At 33.2% G+C, this 22,095-nt stretch overlaps 1 protein-coding gene across 1 annotated transcript in view; it reads right to left on the reverse strand.

Moving 5' to 3' along the window:
- MEGF9 (multiple EGF like domains 9) overlaps positions 1-22,095 on the reverse strand; it is a 109,854-nt gene that overhangs the window by 15,162 nt on the left and 72,597 nt on the right. The window contains exon 3 of the mRNA XM_074292919.1: positions 7,963-8,102. Within this exon, the coding sequence (XP_074149020.1) occupies positions 7,963-8,102 (140 nt within the window). The remainder of the gene's footprint in view (positions 1-7,962; positions 8,103-22,095) is intronic.

The raw sequence follows: 22,095 nt of genomic DNA on the forward strand, positions 1-22,095 counted from the left end.
TTATTATCTGTGAGGGAAATTATATAGCAAGGCTAATCTGATTCAATTTTTTCCCCCTGAAACAATATGAATATCAAAATTTTAGGAACTACCCAGTGTGGCAACAAAGCAGGTTCAAAAATAAACAAGAAGCCTTAAATCGTTGTGCTCTTCCCATTGAAATACCACTCCTTAATCATAACTCTGGATGTTGCACAAATTACATTAGCCATTTCTGGGTACAAATGGGCCAATGGATATAGTTCCCAGAAGTGTTCATTTGTGATGTGAAAGAGTTAATGTGCTTCCTGGAAACTGAATCTTCTCCCATGGAATGGCAAGTCTGGAGAGAGAATTTAGTTCCACAAATAAAGGCATTGTTGCTTTCAGGAAGTACAAATGGAATAATAATCCTCAGTAATTCTTACTAACTGAATGGAAAATTAACATGAATAACTGACAAATTTAATTTACAGAGAAATGTTGTTTTTTGTTTTGTTTTGTTTTGTTTTTAAACAATTTCAAGTAAGCTTCTGACATCTTCTGGAGTATTGTTATCAAGTGAAGCTGTTTTAGGAAGCATTATCAAAAAATTAGAACACATGACCTAAAATGGTGATCAGAATGGAGAAGGGGCTGAAAACAAATGAAAATCAATTAAGATTATATGTAGGCATGTTTTCTTTTTCATTTTAATATAAAAAGGATTGTAGGGAAAATAATGACTCGTTCTACTTGACCAAGAGGGTAAAATAGGACATGTGCTGGACTTACAAGGAGGTAGATTTTACTTATGTTCAAAAATGAAAAATGTTTTGGAAGACAAAGTCTATAGAGTCTACTCCTGCTGGAGACATTTAAGAGTAAACAATTTGTACATGACACTAAGATTCACAATCCAAGCAGGAGAGAAACAGCATGGGATTGTGGAAAGTAAAATGGATTCAAAGACTTAACTCTCTGGATCTCAATTTACTAGTTTGAAATATGACGGGTATAGATTGGATGATTTCCAAGGTCTATTTAAAACAAATATGTGATTCTGATTATTAGAGGTAACTCAATTTGTTAAAAGTTTTGCCAAGCAGAAGTTCCTGGAAAACAACTACACTTCTATATGACTCATGTATTATTGATTAGTAATTACTAAGTGAATTCTTTATGTGAAATGGATGTAGCTTAATGAGTTTATCTTAGTTTTGTGAATATTCCTCTAGAATTCTAAATGTAATAGTAAACTACATTCCAATTAAATAGCAAATAGAAGTTTCAGAATAACCAGTTCATAGTAAATTTAAGGCCAGTTCACTGAAGAATATGTGATAGAGAAGTAAGTAGATTTTGAGAGTCTATTTCAAAAAGTTTGATGACAGCATCCTAGAGTTTAAAATTTGATAAAAGAAGTTGATCCAAAAGATGTGGGAAGTTTTCAATGGTAATATTCCTATGAAATGAATATAAATGAATTGGATGAGGATTAAAGGAGGAGCTGTCTAAAAAGACTCTAGTCTTGGTCTTTTAGTCAGGGCACTAATAAATCAACTTAGATATTAAAGACACAAGTAAAGATGGAAGCAAGGTCAATTTAAAACAAAAGTATGACATGTTCTTCTAAGATGCTTTAGTGCAAAAGCACTATGGCTCAGAATGAGCTGAAGTTGTTGGTAAATTGTTGGTAAAACACCAAAAAGACTTTTAAAACTATAGCAAAGTCAGCTGGCAGCTTAAAAAAAAATCTTTTATTTTGAAGGTCTTTATTTTTTACAATACCCTCAATTTCTGAAAATACCTCTTCTTCCCTCCTCTAGATTAAACACTTAATTTATAACTAAGAAAAGCCAATTAAATCAAGATGAATCAGTTTTAAATCCCCCTGAATTCACCCAAAAAAGGCTGCTGGCTCCTCTGAGAAGAAAGAATAATGATAATTAAAGCTGAAGACAGAACTATTCAACTCTTAGTTTGCTTTTTTTTTTTTTTTTTTTTTTTTAAACCAACAAGAATCATTTTCAGAAAGGTGCTAGAACAAAAAAGCACCTAGTTATTTCAATGAGTTTAAGTCACCAGGTCCAGATAAATTAGATACTGGGTTATGAAACAATTGACAGAAATTACTTCTAAGCTAGAATCAGTTTTCTCTAAAGAATTATGCAGACAAGATTAGGAAATAGACAAGTATCCTAATGGTCAAAAGGAAAAAGAGTGACTTTTTCTTAATTAAAATTTTTTTTGAATACATTTTGATGCAGCAGATGTAACTCAACAAACATACATTATACAAACCTCCTCCCAACCTCTATACTATTCATACTATAGTATAATTCCCAAATATTAGCAAACAGGCAAAAACATCTTAATTAAAATGGATTTCATGACATATCTGCCTGTTGTTTTTCCACTGATGAATTAATTTTCTGGCTCTAGAGATCTGAATTCATTGAGGCCTCTAGATGCTCTATTAACAGTTCCTTCTTCACTCATATGAAGTTTAAACTCCTCATTTTTCTTTTCTTTTTTTTCTCCCAGCAACTTATTATTTATTTATTATTATTATTTTAGCTTTTTATTTACAAGTTATATACATGGGTAATTTTTTAACACTGACCCTTGCAAAACTTCTCTTCCAACTTTTCCCTTCCTTTCCCCTACCCCCTTCCCTAGATGGCAGGTAGTCCAATACATGTTAAATATGTTGAAGTATATCTTAAATACAATATATGTATACATATTTATACAGTTGTCTTGCTGCACAAGAAAAATCAAATCTAGAAAGAAAGAAAAAAACCTGAGAAGGAAAACAAAAATGTAAGCAAATAGTAACAGAAAGAGTGGAAATGCTATGTTGTGATCCACACTCATTTCCCACAGTTCTCTCTCTGGATATAGATGGCTCTCTTTATCACAAGATCATTGGAACTGGCCTGAACCTCTCATTGTTGAAAAGAGCCACATCTATCAGAATTGATCATCATATAGTCTTGTGACCATGTATAATGATCTCCTAGTTCTGCTTATTTCATTTAGCATCAGTTCATGTAGGTCTCTCCAGGCCTCTCTGCAATCATCCTGCTAGTAGTTTCTTACAGAACAATAATATTCCATATAAACTCCTCATTTTTCACTTTTATACTTTATCATTTATCATTTGCTAATAAAAGGGAAACTTGTATGCCTAAACTTTAAAAATTTGGTGCCCATTATACTTTTTTTTTGAGTTTTTGATGTCTTTATGTAGTATAATCACTGTATATGTGTATATATTATTATAATTATTTAAATATGTACACATATATAAAGACTGAATACCATAACATAAACCAATGATCTTAAATTCAAGTCCTTTCAAAATCCTATAATGTCCGATAAAAAACAGATTTGCTTGATATTTTAATTTTTACATCATCATCTCCCAACACATCCTTCCCTCTTCTCCACTCACCTTATATAAAAAAATAAAAAAGAAAGGGGGGAAAAAAGGAATTCAGCAACGGTAACTGGCATATTAACCCAGTCCAACTATATGCAGTGTTCCATACAAATAATTCCTACCCCCAACTTTGCAAAAAAGAGAGGGAAATGCCTTCTCATTTCTTCTGGTCTAAAATGAATTATTAGTGGGATTGATTTATAAGCATTTAGGAAGGAAAGCTGTGATCATTAAGAGCCTATATTGGTTCAAGGACAATCTTGATAGACTACAATAAATAATAATCTCATCCCCTTATTTGACAGGATTACTAGAATAATTAAATAAGGAAAAAAATCTCTCTCACCACCACCTAAAAAAAGATAAGAAAATCCCATATTATTTTAAAAATAAAGATGAAGAGATATGGAATTGATAATTATTTTATTCAAAAGATTCAGAAGTGGTTAAATAATTAGTGGTGAAAGAAAGATGTTCTCCCATAATCTCTTGGTGGGAAGAGAAGTTAAATATTAAAATCCTGCATTTGAGTTTGAAGCAACTATACAATTTCAAGATAAGAAATGTATAACTAAACAAGATTTTGAAAAAGATCTTGAAAGGGTTTTAGTTGCTAGAAATCTTAATAAGTCAAGAGAATAATATGGCAGCCAAACAAAGCAATGTGAACTTACACATCACTAGAAAGAGAATGTCCATAGTGAGAAAATTGAAAATCCTATTTATTCTGGCCTGGTCAGATCAAACCAAAATATTGTGTTTGATCTTGGGCACTACATTTTATGAATGACAATGAGTAAAATGGAGTATATTCAGAGGAAGGCAACAAAGATGGAGCAAGATAAAGACTAGAGAGGGCATACTATGCATGAAACAGGTGAAGAAATCAGAAATATTTGGCCTGGAGAACAAATTTGGAGAGTACAAGTTGATTGTTATAAAAAGTATGATGTGTCAAGTTTAAAATTGTAAATCTGGGACTGAAAGAGACCTCAGAGACTATGATTTATAGATTTCTTATGTATAAAATGTAAATAATTATTTTTCATTCCTTCAGAGGATACCAAATTAAGGACAAATTTAAATAATTCTATAAACAGAAGTTATTGCTATTACTCTGAACAATAACAACAGTTCTTTTTGGATAGTCATATAAAAATATTAAAAGTCTTTGTCCACTTTGTACCCTTCTTTACTAAAGATGTATCACCTGTTAAGATCAACATTATTATTACTATTATTATTATTATCATTAAATATACTGAATATTAGAATTCTGAGCACCAATGTTCAAGATGATGGAGCTATTCCATGTGGTTATGTGTAACGTGCTCTCCTGGCAGTTACAATTACTAGTCTGTCCCAGACCCACCAGAGTACCTTTGACCACTGTCCTTTGCAGTGTGAACTCTACCCGGCTCACCTCCTCTGAGGCCTTCAAAGGTCTCTGGCCACAATCTCTTGAATCTATAGCTTAATAACTGGTAGCACACTCAAGAACAGCCACGTGTAATCTTAAAAGCCTTTATTATACCTGCTCACATAATGCCCTGACTGATGCCCTGACTTGTTGGTTCCCGAGTGAACACCTGGTCAGAAGACCCACGTGTTCACTACCAAACTCCTTACCTCTTTTGGCTACCCATCTTGGCTTGGCCACCCAGGCTAGGGAGCCAGGGTGAAGAACGCCAGGTTAAAGAGAGCGACTGCTGCCTGCAGTGGGCTTATAAAGGGCCTGTGAGGTCACACACACAGCCAATCAGTGAGAGAGTCACCCATTACGAAGCTATCTCAATATGGCCAGGATCCCACCCAAGGGCAGTCCTAATATCCACAGAAATTACTTCCGGACCACTCAATCTCCTGATTTGCTGTGGCGCCCATTTAAAGGCCCCTTACAATTCCCTTTCTCACCTTCCGCACATCTCACCAAGCTAAACTTTTAGCACCAGCTATAGTTCACTTGATCCATGAGATGACAGAGTGTTATGCCCAAGGAGGTACAAAGCAACAGATCAGTAAACAGAAGTATGACAATGAGAACCAGGCTCAACAGTGGCCCAAGTGTTCAACCCATTCATCAAAGTCATACTCGAGATAATATGCCAAAGAGGTTGGATGCCAATGAGGTAAGATGTCAACACTGAGGTGGGAAGTCAACAAGGTAAAACATCACAATTCTAGTTAACAAATATCAGTGAGGTAGGTTGTCACAATTCTAGTTACATTTATCACAATTCTAGACCAATTCTAGTTTCTTACAATTCTGTTGCACTTTTCACAATTCTAGAGCAATTCTAGCTTATCACAATTCTCAATTGCACTTTTCACAATCCTAGAACAATTCTAGCTTATCACAATTCTCTATTGCACTTTTCACAATCCTAGAGCTATTCTAGTTTCACAGGTGCACATAAGCAAAGTCATGTCCAGTAACATTGTCTCAGTAACAACGGCAGGTGGGTGTGTTGGTTTTTCACCCACTAATTTAAAAGCATAGGGCCCCTTACAGTTATGTATAAAGATAAAATGGGAATTGTGATTTTGACAGTTCATAAAATAATTTATAATGCTTCATAGAATTACAGTATCTCAGATCTCTTTAACCCTAATTTCCCATCTCAACTTGTGAAATCAGTTTTTTCAAAGTATAATTTAAAAAACTTGTTCTTTATGGGATTTGGCCCAACATTCTAACCTATCAAGATTTATTTAAAGTGTTATTTGAAGTGCTGTCTCTCCTTCCTTTATGTCATAAGCAAATTAGATAACTTTGCACATATTCCAGTTGCTAATAAAACTTTTTTTCTTTCTCTAGAAGTTTACTAACCATTGCTTAAATAACATTTCCTACATTTTTTGCCAGTAATAAAAGTCAAACTCATGGAAATTCATTGGTCTCTAGTTCTAGACTCCATTTTCCTCCTTTTAAAAAAAAAAGGGGGAAGTACTATAGTCTGTAATCATGCCTCCAACTTAAGCAAATATTGTTAAGATAGGTAAGAAAATGAGATATATGAAAATTTAAGTTCTTGGGGGAAGGCGCTTGGTAAGCTGAAAGTTGAAAATTTCTTTCACTTCTGTTCTTTTGGTCTAAAATTTATAGTATAGGCAAATACAGAAATAATGTTTGTTAATATGACTATTGGACACCAGGGGGCAGTCATAGCACATCAGTGATGGGAAAACTATGCTGAAGGTGATGACAAAAAAAAAAAAAAAAAAAAAAAAAAAGAATTTTAGATAAAGCTAGCAGAGTTGGGAAAAGTACAGGTGTGTTACTTGTACTCTCTACTTCCCAAAAATTTTCTAATATGACCTAAAATGTCATCTTCATCTGATATTTGTAGGAAAAACAAATTCTTATTTCTATAGATATGGTATCTATCTAATAGCACAAAGAATTTTGTAAATAATTTCACATTGAGGGAACTTGCCATTTTGTTCATGATCTCTATAATATTAAGTCAGTGTATAGCCATTAATAAACTGTAAAGACTACTAAAAGGGAAAAAAAACTTTAACCTATAATATAATCCCTAGAAGTTTCCCCAAATTAAATTAATTCAGAGATGCATCTATTCCTGGCTTTATTCACAGTTACAAAACCATAGAATGTTAAAGCCAGAAGAGATATAGAACACAGAGTTAGAATAAACTTTGAAGCAGGGAATATTAGGATTAGCTTACAATATATACATATAATATTCATATTAAACATATATAATATTCTCATATACAACAAACTATAATTTAGGTAATGAGAAATATTATGAATTAATTCATTGATTCAGATGGTTGCTTTTAAAAAAATACTTCTTAATAAACCATATCCTCAGAACAAGAAATAAATGATAAGTGCATTTTCAGGTGCCTTAAGAACCATGCATTGTTTTAATCAATCTACATATGATGATGAGGCTGAGAAAAAAAAGAAAAGGATCACATATATGTACTTATATTTGGGGATTGTTTCTAAAACAAAAGCTATATTTTCCTCTACAATAATTTTATGTATATTCACTAACCTGTTCCCCAAACTGATTTTTAGTAATAGGATACAGAGAAATAGGTAGGGGGATTTAGTCAAAGCATAGAGTTCCTTAGAGATAAGACTTTACTTAAAAAACTCAGACACAATCCTGCAAAAGTAAATATAACTTGTGTTGGCAACACAGAAAGCACTATAGAAGAACATGGTTTTAATCATATAGTTGGTGATACTTTTTATTTCTGACAGGTCTTTTCAATGAAACAATATTTGATTATTTTAGAAATATTACTAAATATTCCTGTGGTAGTTATATGTATAAGTAATTTAAAATAATATTTATAGGTATTAGATGTGAAAGGACTATCAAAAAAAAAGTCAACAAAGAGAATAGCATTTAACTCCTAGGCCTTAACATATTCACACAAAAAAAAAATTTATTATGCACTTTTAGAATATATAAGACACAGTTATGGTGCCCTCAAGAACTTATAATCTAGTTGTACAGAAAGCAAAGAACAAATTAAATACTAAAATAACATCTTGAAGTGAAGATATAGTTTACCTGAGAAGGCATCACAAGTGAAAGACTGATTATTGCATTGGCAGGGCAGACAGCCATTCTCACTGAAGCCATAATACCCATCTTGACAGCGGTCACATTTGGAACCTCCAACACCTACTTTACATTGGCATTTCCCAGAGCTGCAAAGAAAAACAGGGAAATTGAACAAAAGCTAAATCATCTCAAATACAAATTTAACTAGGAGCATTAGGAATGATTTTCATGACCTGGAAGTGTAGAAATCATTTGACTAAACATATTCAGTTACTATGGTGCTGATCCCATCATTTCTGACACCTTTATCCTCTGCATTTTGGGGTAGATTAACATGAATGTTCATGGATCTCAACTTTCCAGAAACAAAATGGCTTTTAAGATATAGACATCTACTTCACAAATCATCTTATATTCCATTAAAATTCACTCTCAGAACATAAAGAAAGTAAAGAAATATCACTTGTTATTTATTCTATTTCATATATGACGAGAGAATGAAGACAAAGATATCATGATCATTAAAATCTGTCCACACACAAATCTCAAAAACACTCTCCTTGAAGTCCATAGCAAAATACTGTTATAAACTATTATAACCATGTTAAGAGTTTTTTTTTTTTTTTGTTACTCATTTGTAATGAACAGAACCACCTATACCCAGAGAAAGAACACTGGGAAATGAATATGGACCACAACATAACATTTCCATTCCTTCTGTTACTGTTTCCATTTTTGTTTTTCTTCTCAAGTTATTTTTGCTTTCTTTTTAAATCTGAACAGATTCTTTCTCTGGTTGTAGGTGGTTCTGTTCATTAAAGATCAATTGGAACTGATTTGGATCCTCTCATTGTTGAAGAGAGCCATGTCCACAAGATGCTTTTCTTAAAACACATAGGTTATCATTATTACAAAGGGAGAAGAGGGAGATATGTCATAAGATATTCGTTCACTCCCTGCAGTGGTGCAATGAGGTATAAAGAGTATCCAAATTGTCTTCATATATTCATTGATTCAACAAATATTAAGAGCCTACTGTGTACAGAGTCCTATGTTAAGACTTTGAGACAGATAGAAAAGTTGCATAAAACATAAGTCCTCATGAAATTATATAATATAGGATGGAAGATGGGGAGGGAGAGACAAGAGAGAAAGGGAAGGGAGACAGACGGTTAGAGGCAGCTTTCTAAAGGTAGTATTTGAAATTAAAATATAGAGTAATCCAACTTTGCTGATTCAACAATCTCTGACAGCTTTAGCAAACTAAAATTCTGCAAAACTACCAATATAACAATTATATATGCATAGCAGTATACTTTGTGGAGTAGATATTAAAACTCTTTTAAGGTGCCTTTTGGAATAGGAAAATATGAAATTAGAGCCACAAACAGCTAGCAAACTTTGGCTCTCCAATATCGAGGTGGGGGGGGATCATTTCTTCATATAGATCAGAAAAAAATGCTGAAGACACATCTCATTTGTTACAAACATCGAACAACATTTTACCATACAAGCTGGAGAAATATTTTTGACTGACAAAAATCTGACAGAAGACAAATACAAAAAAAATTATTTTCTGGAACTGTGTCATATCTATTTAAAAAGAAGTAAATTGGCTGTCATGTCTATAGTTCTTTGAGTGGATTGAAACTGTTCATTCTGGCTTTCTACCAACATGTACGGATCCTCCCTGACCAATGTTCCATATGTATAAATGGTCATTGCTGTCCTACCTCTACACCCAATACTCCTCCTCAACTACTACTGAAAATGGGTTTGCCCCACTGCTTACACTCTGTTCTCATCTCCAGAATTTCAGATATCACAGCTTCCACAATTTAACAACAAATGTTGACAGTTTTTTAATAGCTTTTTATTTTCAAAATATATGCAAAGATAGTTTTCCACATTCACCCTTGTAAAACCTTATCTTCCAAATTTTTCTCCTTCCCTTCTTCCACCCTCTTCCCTAGACATTAGGCAATCCAATATGTTAAACATGTACAATTCTTCTATACACATTTCTACATTTATTATGCTGGACAAGAGAAATCAGGGTAAAAAATGAAAAAGCAAACAAAAAGCTAGTAAATAATTTCAAAAGATGAAAAAAACTATGTTGTGATCCATTCAATCCCAACAGTCCTCTCCTTGGTGCAGATGGCTCTCTCCATCACAAGTCTATTATCTATTGGAATTGGCCTGAATCAACTCATTGTTGACAAGAGCCAAGTCTATCACAGTTGATCATCACATAATCTTGTTGCTGTGTACAATGTTCTTGTGGTTCTGCTCACTTCACTTAGCATCAATTCATGTAAGTCTCTCCAGGCCTCTCAGAAATCTTCCTGCTGGTTGTTTCTTATAGAACAATAATTATTCCATAACATTCATATACCATAACTTATTCAGCCAGTCCCCAATTGATGGGCATCCATTCAGTTTACAATTCCTTGTCACTACAAAAAGAGCTGCTACAAACATTTTTGCACATATGGGTCCTTTTCCTTTTTTTATGATCTTTTTGAGATACAAGCCTAATAGAGACACTGCTGGATCAAAAGGAATGCATAGTTTGATTGTCCTTTGGGCAGAGTTCCAAATTATTCTCTAGTTTTCATAGTGGCTAGAAACTGGAAGATGAATGGATATCCATCAATTGGAGAATGGTTGCGTAAATTATGGTATATGAAGGTTATGGAATATTATTGCTCTGTAAGAAATGACCAGCAGGATGAATTCAGAAAGGTTTGGAAAGACTTACATGAACTGATGCTGAAAGAAATGAACAGAACCAGAAGATCACTATACACTTCAACAACAATACTGTATGAAGATGTATTCTGATGGAAGTGGATATCTTCAACATAAAGAAGATCCAACTCACTTCCAGTTGATCAATGATGGACAGAAAAAACTACACCCAGTTGAGAAGGAACACTGGGAAGTGAATGTAAATTATTAGCACTACTGTCTATCTACCCAGGTTACTTATACCTTCAGAATCTAATACTTAACATGCAACAAGAAAATTGGATTTACACACATATATTGTATCTAGGTTATACTGTAACATGTAAAATGTATGGGATTGCCTGTCATCTAGGGGAGGGAGTAGAGGGAAGGAGGGGAAAATTTGGAAAAATGAATACAAGGGATAATGTTATAAAAAAATTACTCATGCATATATACTGTCAAAATTTTTATAATTTTAAAATATTTTTTATTATATATATATTATAATTATAGAATTAAAAAAATAAATTAAAACAAAACAAAACAAAACAAAAACAAATTATTCTCCAGAATGGTTGGATCAGTTCACAACTCCACCAACAATGTAATTGTGTCCCAGTTTTCCCACATTTTTTCCAACATTCATCTCAGCCTGTCATCTTTCCTATCATCTTAACCAATCTGAGAGGTATATAGTAGTACCTCAGAGTTGTCTTAATTTGCATTTCTTAAATTGCATTTCTAATTTAGATTTAGAGTATTTTTTCATATGACTAGAAATGATTTTAATTTCTTCATCTTGTTTTAACATCTTCATCTTCTTAATTGTCTGTTCATATCCTTTGACTATTTGGTACTAGTTAAGAAATAGAATGATCAGTGGAATAGGTTAGGTTCACAAGACACCTAGTATTTGACACTATAGTAACCTAGTATTTGATAAACCCAAAGACCCCAGCTTATGAGATAAGAACTCACTACTTGATAAAAATTGCTGGGAAAATTGGAAAGTACTATGGTAGAAACTAGGCATTGACCAACACCTAAAATCCTATATCAAGATAAGGTTGAAATGAGTTTATGATTTAGGCATAAAGAATAATATTGTAAATAAATTAGAACAAAGGATAGTCTATCTCTAAGATCTGTGGACAAGGAAGGAATTTTTGACCAAAGAAAAACTAGAGTGCATTATGAAATGCAAAAGAGATATTTTTGATTATATTAAATTAAAAAGTTTTATTAAATCAAAACCAGTGAAGACAAGATTAGAAGGGAAACAGAAAACTGGGGGAAAATCTTTATATCCAAGGGTTCTGATAAAGGTCTCATTTCTAAAATAGATAGAAAATTGACTCAAATTTATAAGAATATTAACCATTTAGCATATGAACTGAGAATATTAATCCATTATGCTATCATAAAATTTGCTTAGTTCTCAATTGTTAATATTTTTCTCTTCCTTAGGATATAGAGAAGTTAAATTTTGGGGCTTTGGGCACTAAGGATTCAAGACTTGTAAGAGCTTTAATAAGATTCTGGCTTATCATAAGTTCAAGATCACACTTCAAAGAGACGTGAAATTTTTACTTAGAAAAAAAACAACAACAATAACAATAACTGATAGTTAGTTACCTAGCAAAGTGAGACAGCATGCTCATATAGTGGATCAGCATCACATAAGAACATCTGGCTATGAGATTCAGATCCTTTGGTTTCAATTTTTGTTTCTGACTGTATAACTATATGGACCTGGGCAAATTATATAAACTTTCCATGTTGTGGATAACTCTTAAGATTGTAAGTTCCAGAGAAGGTGTTGACATGAATTGGTAGAGAAATTCTCTCATCAGAAACTCCATATAGTGATGAAATGACAAATTTATTCTCTAACTGAATTTGTTTAGTATTTTCAAGTTTGCAAAGAACTTTACATAGTATATGAATTCTTTTAGTTATAAGATGGATTAAAGGTCCTTTGTGGACTGGCCTTAGGAGTTTGCAGCAACCAACTTACAATCAATGTGTTAGAACAAACTTTCAGAAGTTGGAAGCAATCTGTATTGAAATGTAGTCTTTCACTAAGGAAATCTTTTACATCTTGTTATTGATGAACTTCAGTAGAAAAATGTGACAGAGTAAGATCTATTCAAGAGATCAGTGTTTAGGATTTGTCTTTTTATCTATTCATACCTATTCTCTCAAAATAGCTTTGGACACATAATGTAGTACAATCAGTCAAAGGATAATGCATGTATAGCTTTGACGTACATATTATGGCTGTCAAGAGACAATGACAAAAGTTTTATCCAAGTTAACTTTTAGTGTTCAAGTGAACATTTTAAAAATTATTTGATTCTATTAAGATCAGTTATTAAAAGCCATCTTTGATATTACAGAATGTCCTTTCAGAACATGAAGAATTTCAGTCAATAGATGGATTCTCTCTAAATATGTTTTAGGCTACTCACTCTCAAAAGAGCAAAGAATGTTTAGCACAAAGGCCCAATGTTTTCAATGATAAAGCTACCCTTTTTTTCAACCAAAGAAGCTTTACTGATTGCACAATGATTTCTAAAGTATGTGTTGTGCTAGTGGAGAGGGCAATATTCAAAGCAGATCTGACACCAAAATGTCAATTCATGCAATTAAATTCTCTTTTAGGGAGAGCAAGGCTCTAAAGAAAAAAATATTTTTAATAAAATCACAGAAGCAAGAATATGAAATTAAATACTGCTAAATGATATTTGATTCTGTGTACTTTCCTAAATACCAAAGTTGCTTAGAATCTGTGTCCCATGTGTAGATATATTATCTTAATTATGGTTAAAATAAGGGATGATTATAGAGAGGATTTGTGATCCAAAAATTATGGAATATCAGAAGAGACCTTATAACATAAAATGTTAAGAGTAAGAAACTCAGAGACTATCTACCCTAAATTCATTCCTTTTAGAAAGGAAAAAAAGAATCCTAGAAAAAAATTATTTGCCCACATTAAGCTAGGTAGCAGCAGAGCTTTACAGAGCACTTCATAATTCATAAAATGATTTGTCCACATTAAAAAGAGTTCGGTAGTGGCAGAGCTTTACAAAGCACTTCATAATTCACAATGCATTTTCTCCCACAATAACTCTATGAAGTTGATAATATTACAAATATTATGCCTAATTAAAGATGATGAAAATAAGGCTAAAGTTAACTTTGATAATCATTTTAATAAGAAACCTGAACCTAACTATCCTATGGAAACCATTTAAATGATCTAATAAAAGCACAAGAATTGTACTAGTAAGTACATTTTATATTTCCTTGATCATACTAACCAGGATCTTCAAATCATCTTAGAGAATCAACACTTAGAATCAGAGCATTCTAGATTCCAGAGTTCAAAAAGGCCTTAAGAAAACTTAAAGAGGCCATAAAGAAAACAAACTTAAAACTTAAAGGGCCCTCAAAATGCATTTTACCTTATTTCATAATGAGGCCCAATGAGAGGTAAAATGTCTTGGATTACACAACTAATAAGTTGCAAAGATAGGGTTTGAATTTGGGTTTTCTAACCAGAATTCTTCCAGGACATCAAAACTAGGGGATAATCTCTAAGATTCTTTCCAATACTAATGATTTATGATTATGGATGGCCAAACAAAGGATATGAATTATACTAAAATAGAATAATTAGCTCCTGAATAATTGCTAATACATAAATTGAATGCATTTTATATTTTCCAATGACTCGGTGATCAAAGCCTTTTTTAAAAAAATCTATACACACTATATTAAACAGCTAAAGTCATATAAGCTAGTCATCAAGTCATGGCCAGAGTCTTCAGTGAGCAACATCCAAAGAACAGATTCTATCTTAAATCTTTTGTTTCTTACTCTCAATTTTTAAAATTTCTACCTCCTCATCAAGACCCAATTTAATCTTCCTTCTGCAAGTATGAAACTGTAGGCCTTTTATTTCAAGCTTGTGGATTTTTATGAGCACAATTGGTCTGTTAACAGGACTTTTTTTGTGGCTTCATTGCATTTATATCACTGACCTTTGCTTCGAGGAGTGTTCAACAGTCTCTAATAGAGGCAGAGAATGAAAGGGGGTGTTGTAAAGGCTTTATTCCATAAAAGAAGTGACCACAGGCAAAGCTTTCTATTTGCTGAGTGATTTAATTCTTACACATGCAGAACTTGGCCCTGGGCCATGAGTAACATGTTGAGAAAGCACTACCAGTGCAGCTTTACAATGAACATTCTCCATTCCCTCCCCCATCCCCTCTCATGCCCAGGGTCCTTAAAAAAAAATAAAAAATCCTTTTCCTGTTATTTTAAATTTACCCAGGAAAAAAGTAAAGGGTGGTATCCAGACTGTTCAACTAGTTTATCAGCCTCTGTGTGTATTTTTCCCTTTCTAGGCAGCTGCTGAAAAGGGCAGGCTCTCAAAAGAGAAGGATGCCCCTTGAATCAGTTGGTTGAGTGTCTAGGGCAGAATTACAAAGGGAATACCCAACTGTGGGAATGGAACTTTGACTATGTTATGATTAAGTGACTGTCAACTAGGGTAGATAGTTACTAATGTATTTTATAATGAGTATCAATAAAAATGAGCTTGCTTGAGCTTACCCTCTTGGGCAGTGGGTTTTCTAAAATCTTCATCAGAAGTGTTAAGGAAGCTTTATGAAGATGGAATGAATATGACACTGTCAGTCAATATGTATAGTAACTAATTCCCTATATGACTCTGGGTCAATCTTTGAGCTATTTTCTTCATCAGTAAAATGATGAAACTGATGGATATTCTCTAAGGTCCTCTACACTTATAATATCCTTTATTCCAAAGTTCATTTCAGCCCAAGCATTCTGTGATGGTAGAAGGCTAGTAATCCTTTTAAGAACTCTGTAATTTTAATAATATTAGTTTGCAAGGACTTGAGATAGATTTCTTCCAGTTGTGCAACCATTAGACCAAACTAAAATTTGAAGTTAGTTAAATAAATATTCTGCATTTTATAATCCTTATTAAAATAATTTAGTAAATTAAACTTAATTATGGGAGCATTTCCTGGTGGATTTTTGATCAAGTAAGTTTTTATTTTGTGATGCTATTTTCAAATGATCCATACTTAACATAACTTTAACCAATTTTAATGAAGTGCCATCTGAACACCAGGAGAATGTTTTAGTTATCTTTTTCAACTCTTTTCAAAGGACTATATCAGGATGTTCTTTCTTCAAAAGACAGGAATTCCAAATTTCAGTTAGGGAAGAAGTGAAATATCTTAGCAAAGAACCTTATGGTTGTTCTGGGTGTTTAAGTATTACACCATTGTTAAAAGCTAAATTACTGACCTTTGAATAAACAATCTAGAAGGGGGAGTGGGGGGTGGAAGTGGGGAAGACAAGCATTTATTAAACACTCTCTATGTGCCAGACACTGTGCTAAAATGCTTTGCCAATATTTTATCATAAGAACTGTGGGAAGCAGATTTTATTCTTATCCTCATTTTATAGTTGAGAAAAGTGGGGCAATCAAGTTAAATGCCTTGCCCAGGATCAAATAATAAGTGTCTGGAGATCTTTCTGACTTGAGACCTGGTACTCTATTATACTTAAAAATTCCCCAATATAATACTGTACTTACAAATCTATCTATAGTACCATCCAGCTGCTCATTCTCTTTTTCCAGAAGAGATCAGGTAATAGGGAATAGAATTTTTGTTATATACTGAACTTAATAGTACCCTGAAATGCTTCTTATTTAAGCTAATTAAATGAGTAATAATGATGATGATGGTGTTTCTCTGGTATAATACACTTATAGATTTGGAAAAGTGAAGTTCGGAGGAAAGGAAGTAACTGGTTCATGGCCTCGAGTTAATGATAAAACTGGGACTAGTCCAGTATTCTATTTCATTATTTTGATTTTATTATTGAACTAACAATGCAATTGTATTTTGAGAAAAAACCAGTCTTTAATTATTCATATTTTTCAGCATATTAGTGCATAAGCTCAACACTTACCTTTGATGGGTGCTTATTACATAATTAAAAATTAACAGGTCACAGAATAAAATAAGGTAAATTTATTTAAATAAGTATTTAATGAAATCAGGTGAGCTTTAGAAGTGTCATTACAATATGCTTCTTATCAGCACTTGATTCTTTAAATGTTGCTCACAGATTACAGTTTGCTTGTCAAAAGTAGTCCATAAAAAATAAATCTGTCCCTAGAGAAATATAGCTTACAGTTCATTAGTTCAGTTGTGATGAAATACTGCAAGTTCTTTTCAATTGTTATATTAAAATGGGCACTGGTTTTTATTATATACATATATAGATTTTTTTCAGTTTATGATTTTAGATGTAAACTTCAGGGCACTTACAGTACATGGCAGAAGAATATCAAAACCAAGTCCTCTATCAGTATCTGAAAATATAGTTTGTAAAATACGCTGTGGAGTAAAAACCCCAGAAATTATTAGAAAAAACATAAGAGAAGGATAGGGAAGGGAAAGAGAAGAAAGAGATTAGAGGGAGATGTAAGAAAAGACTTTATGTAGTTCATTTACAAAAAACAAGGGAAGCTAGATGGCACCAGCCCTGAATTCAGGAGGATCTGAGTTCAAATCTGGCTTAGAAACTTAATAATTACTAGTTGTGTGACCTTGGGCAAGTCACTTAACCCCAAATGCTTTGTGTGTATACACACACAAACACACACACATCTATATACATACATACACACAGAGAGAAATAACTTTATATATATATATATATAGTTCATATGAAATATCAGATCACTTTTATTAGAAAAGTTAGGAAAAACACTTTGAAAAACTCATGATAGACACAAGCTATCAAAAAATGTCAAGAGATAATGCATGTATAATACTTGGAAATTTATAATATTTTATAAATTTGTTACCAATCCTCAAAATACAGTCATTAATTTTTTAACCATTATCACCTTAGCCATATTACTTCTTTTGATTCCTAGAATAAGGGACTAGATAATAACTAAGGTCCTTCCAGCTCTAAATTCTGTAAATCATCTAATCTCTATGAATCTGCTTTAATAGTCTTAAACAGACTTTGACAAGTCTATTTCAGCAGCATTTAGAATCACAGAATCTCAGAGATGCAAGGGAGGCTACAGGTCATTACTTAAGATCATCTTGCCATATAATCTGCCTCTGATGCCATACTTCTCTCTACCTGGACTGACATCTATATTGGACCTCTAGGATCTGTGTCACTAGTTTCTGGAAAAATCAATCCACTCAGCTCTAGAACTCTAAGGCCAAGCTATCCATTTTACACCAATAGCCTCCTCCCTTCCCCAACCCTCACTTTTCATCTCTTGTCTAGGAATAGTAAGCAAATCAATACTCTCATTGCTTCTGGAAAAGATATGTTAACTGATTGGACTATGTATCTAACTAAAAATCCCTCTGATGCCCTAGCTTCTCTCAAATTCCCTGAAAAGCACTTTTTGATTCTCTTCCTTGAAAAACATTTCCCTATATGTGGTGTCTTCTCTCTATTAGATCAGAAATTCCCTATGGATAGATAGTCTATCTTAATTTTTTGTGTATTTTTATATTTTTTAATATTTAGAGCTCAGTAAATTGCCTGAACCATAGTAAATACTTATGAAATGACTTCATTTATTACTTCATTTAACATTTAACAAGCATTATTAAGCACTTACTGTATCTTAGGCACTATGCTAAAATCTGGGGCTACAAAGAAAAGCAAGAAACATGATCTTTACTTTCAAGGGACTCACATTGTAAGGAGACAAGATATAAATTACAACATACACATAGGCATACATATTATATATATGCATATATTACATGTGTACATACACACATTATGTAGTACATATGTTATGCATAAAAGTGATTATTATGCAACATAACCAAAAAAGTATCTTAAAGAAATGAGGCTAGAGTGTAAGGAAAACAAATACCTACAAATGTCTCCACCAGGAAGCTGGGAAATATTAGTGAGGAGAGAACTCCCAAGCACAGGGAACAATAGCCAGTACAAAAGCACCAAGTTGAGAGATGTAGCATTATATGTGAAGAAGAGCACAAGTCTGCTATAGCTGGATTACAGGGAGGTAGTGTGTGGAAGAGGGAATAAAATGGATAAAGATCAAAAAGGTAGGAAGGGGTCATATTTTAAAGGACATTGTTCCACACATATTACGAATAACCTCTTAGACATCTCCCTGTCCTGTAAGCATCTCAAACTTAACATGTCTCAAAACAACTCACTGTCTTTCCTTCTTAATTTCCTTATTAGTGTCTAGGGCACTAGCACTCTTTCAATCACTGAAGCTCCTAATCTTGGTGTCATCCTGGGCTCCTCTACTGCACTGAATCCATAAATCCAATATGTTACTGAGCCCTATTATTTCTACCTCCTTTATAACATTTCTCAGTCATTAAAAAAACACTTAAAAAGTTCTTACTATGTGCCAGGCATTGTGCTAAGTGCTGGGGATATACAAAGAGGCAAAAGACAGTCCCTGCCCTTGAGGAACTTACAAACTAATGAAGAAAGCAAGCAAACAAATAAGCTACGTGAAGAATAAATAGGAAATAATTAAGAGAAGAATTCCTACAGAAGGTAGAGTTTTATTTGGGATTTGAAGGAAGCCAGGAAAGTTAGGAGGCAGACATAAGGAACATTCCAGAGAAGGGAAATAGTCCGAGAAAATGCCCGAGGCCAAGAGATGGAATGCAACAAGGAGACCAGTGCCACTAGATTGAAGTGTATGTGGCAGGGAGTAAAGAGTAAGGAAACAGAAGATGATTAAGGTGGGGCGGGATTAACATAAAAAAGATTTCATATTTGATCCTAGAGATAATAGGAAGCCACTGAAGTTTATCGAGTAGAATAGTGACATGGTCAGTCTAGCACTTTATTAAAAATAATTCTGGCAGCTGAATGTAGGATAAACAGGAATGAGGAGAGACTTGAGGCAGCTGGACTGAAGATAAGTTATTAAGTAGGGATGACAGATAGGGCAAACACACACACATGTATATATAAACACATATGTATATACATAATTTCTCTATTCACATAGCCACCAAGCTGATGCAGACTTTCATCCTCTCATGCCTGCACAGTTGCATTAGTCATGGTTGCTCTCTCTGCTTCAAGATTCTTCACACTGCAATCCGTCTTTCACTAATCTAGCAAAATGACTTTCTTGAAGTATAGGTTTGACCATGTCATATCTCCCTCCCCTCTCCACAAACCATACACACGCTCAAAAGTTCCAGTGGCTCCCTATCAAATATAAAATCATCAGTTTGTCTTCTAAAGCCCTTTACAACCTTTAAAGCCCTTGCAACCTTTGCAGTCTTTTTATATTTCCTCTCCACTGATTCAATGAGATAGTGACACTAGTTTTGCTGCTCCTTTAATACAAAACTCCATTTTCTTACTCTGTTTTGTCACTTGATGTCCCCCTTGCCATTTGGGATACACTCCCTTTTCAACTTTATCTCCAAGCTTCCTTCAAGTCTTAGCTTAAATTCAAACTCCTATTAGAGGCCTTCCCCTTTCTTTGCCATGATCTCCTGTTTATATTGTATTTCTCTTCTAAAGTTGTTTAGTTGCTTTCCCATTAGAAGATGAGCCTAATATACAGAAAGCACTAAATAAGTGCTTGATGATTGATAAAAGTCAGAGGATTTTATATTTCATTTTATTTTAAACTTCTATTTAACATGTGAATCTTTTCTATATTATTGACAAATTTTCACTTAATATTTTCATGAAGTCTTCTAATGACAGTAAACTCTCTGCTTAATGAAGCAATTCATTCTACTTTGGGATAGTTCTAATCATTATGAAGTTCTTGACGCTCAGAATATAGAACTGCAAACTCCTAGGCTATTTCTGGTATTGTTTTTATTTGCAGTTTCAAAGGACACCTCTAAAACTGATAGGCTCAGGCTAGAACAGAAAGACCCTTGTTCTACAGAGAAACCCTTAACATTAGAAAATCTAATCAGCACTCCTTTTTCCAAGGCAGCTGTATTTTTCAGGACATGAAATATGCTACCTAAAGAGTAAAGCAGACCAAAAACACTATTGAGCCCTTCTAACTAATTCAGGGTCTGAATTGTAACATTGAAACATTTGGCCTTAGTTTTCCTCTGGTTTCCCATAAAAAGGTATAACTGCTTCAGTCCTGTAAGGCTCAAACATGAAGCTTGTGGAACTTGTTTAAAGAGTAATTCATTCCATTAAGACCACTAAATGCAGAAAAAACTCATTCTCTGATATGACTATTATGCATATGCTAAAAATTTCTTTAAAACACTATATAATACTGTATTTATAAAACCAATGGTTCCTAGGATATTTCATGATGATTTAATATTTGAAAATCAAAATAGCTTCTCATATGAAATTTAGATTTAGAACCAGAAAATTTGGAGTTTAAGGCCCACCTTTTTCTACTAGTTTCTTAAAGTTTTAAAAGTTTTTTGAATTAGGACATTTTCAAATGCCTGAAGAACTACTGTATAAAAAAAGATTAAACTTGTTCAGTTTACCTTCCTAAGGCAGAACTAAGACCAAAAAAATAAAATAATAAATAAATAAATGATAAAAACAACTATAGGGAAGTTGATTTGGGCATATAAAAGGAAAAATTTCCCAACAGTTAAAGCCATCCAAAAAATAAATAAATAGACAAAGTAGATACTAAGCTCTTATCACTAAAAGATCTTCAAGAAAAAAGTAGGGTAGATGGTCACCTTTTCTATAGAAAAGATTCATACTGAAGAGAGGTAAAAGTGAAATTATATCTGATGTCTGAAGCAGCAAGACATCCTGAGGGAGAGAGTCAAGAAGCAGTATATGTTGGGCCAATCAAACTACCACTATCATGTTGGCCAAATGCCGCTGATAGAGGCAGCCCAGGATGTTGAACCCCAAATCTATGGGAATAAGCCTCCAATGTAGTACTTGGAGCCATTACTCTGGGAAAAATTTCTGTGGAGATATAATCTCTCTACTGCTCCTGAAGCTGCTAAAGCCATAGTTACTGAAGATCCAGAAATGAACGTTCTTGCTACCAGTCTTTGGTGCTAACAAATGATTAGACAAAAGATATGGTTATTTTTATCAGTGAAAACTATATTAAAGAGATATCACTATGTGCTTTGCCACTGTACCCTAAGAACCATGGACATTAGTTTATATATTTTGAGCTTATTTTAGTAGAGGGAGTGACTATTCATAATGTTATGCCCTCTTTAAAATTAATAGTTTTTGTTCCCTAATTCTCTTGAGTTCTAGACCATTTTTTTCTCCAAATTTTATTTTGTCTACTTCTAAAACTATCTAAAATTTGATGACAGTTCTAAA

Source organism: Sminthopsis crassicaudata, chromosome 2 (assembly GCF_048593235.1).
Source record: "Sminthopsis crassicaudata isolate SCR6 chromosome 2, ASM4859323v1, whole genome shotgun sequence".
Taxonomy (NCBI): domain Eukaryota; kingdom Metazoa; phylum Chordata; class Mammalia; order Dasyuromorphia; family Dasyuridae; genus Sminthopsis; species Sminthopsis crassicaudata.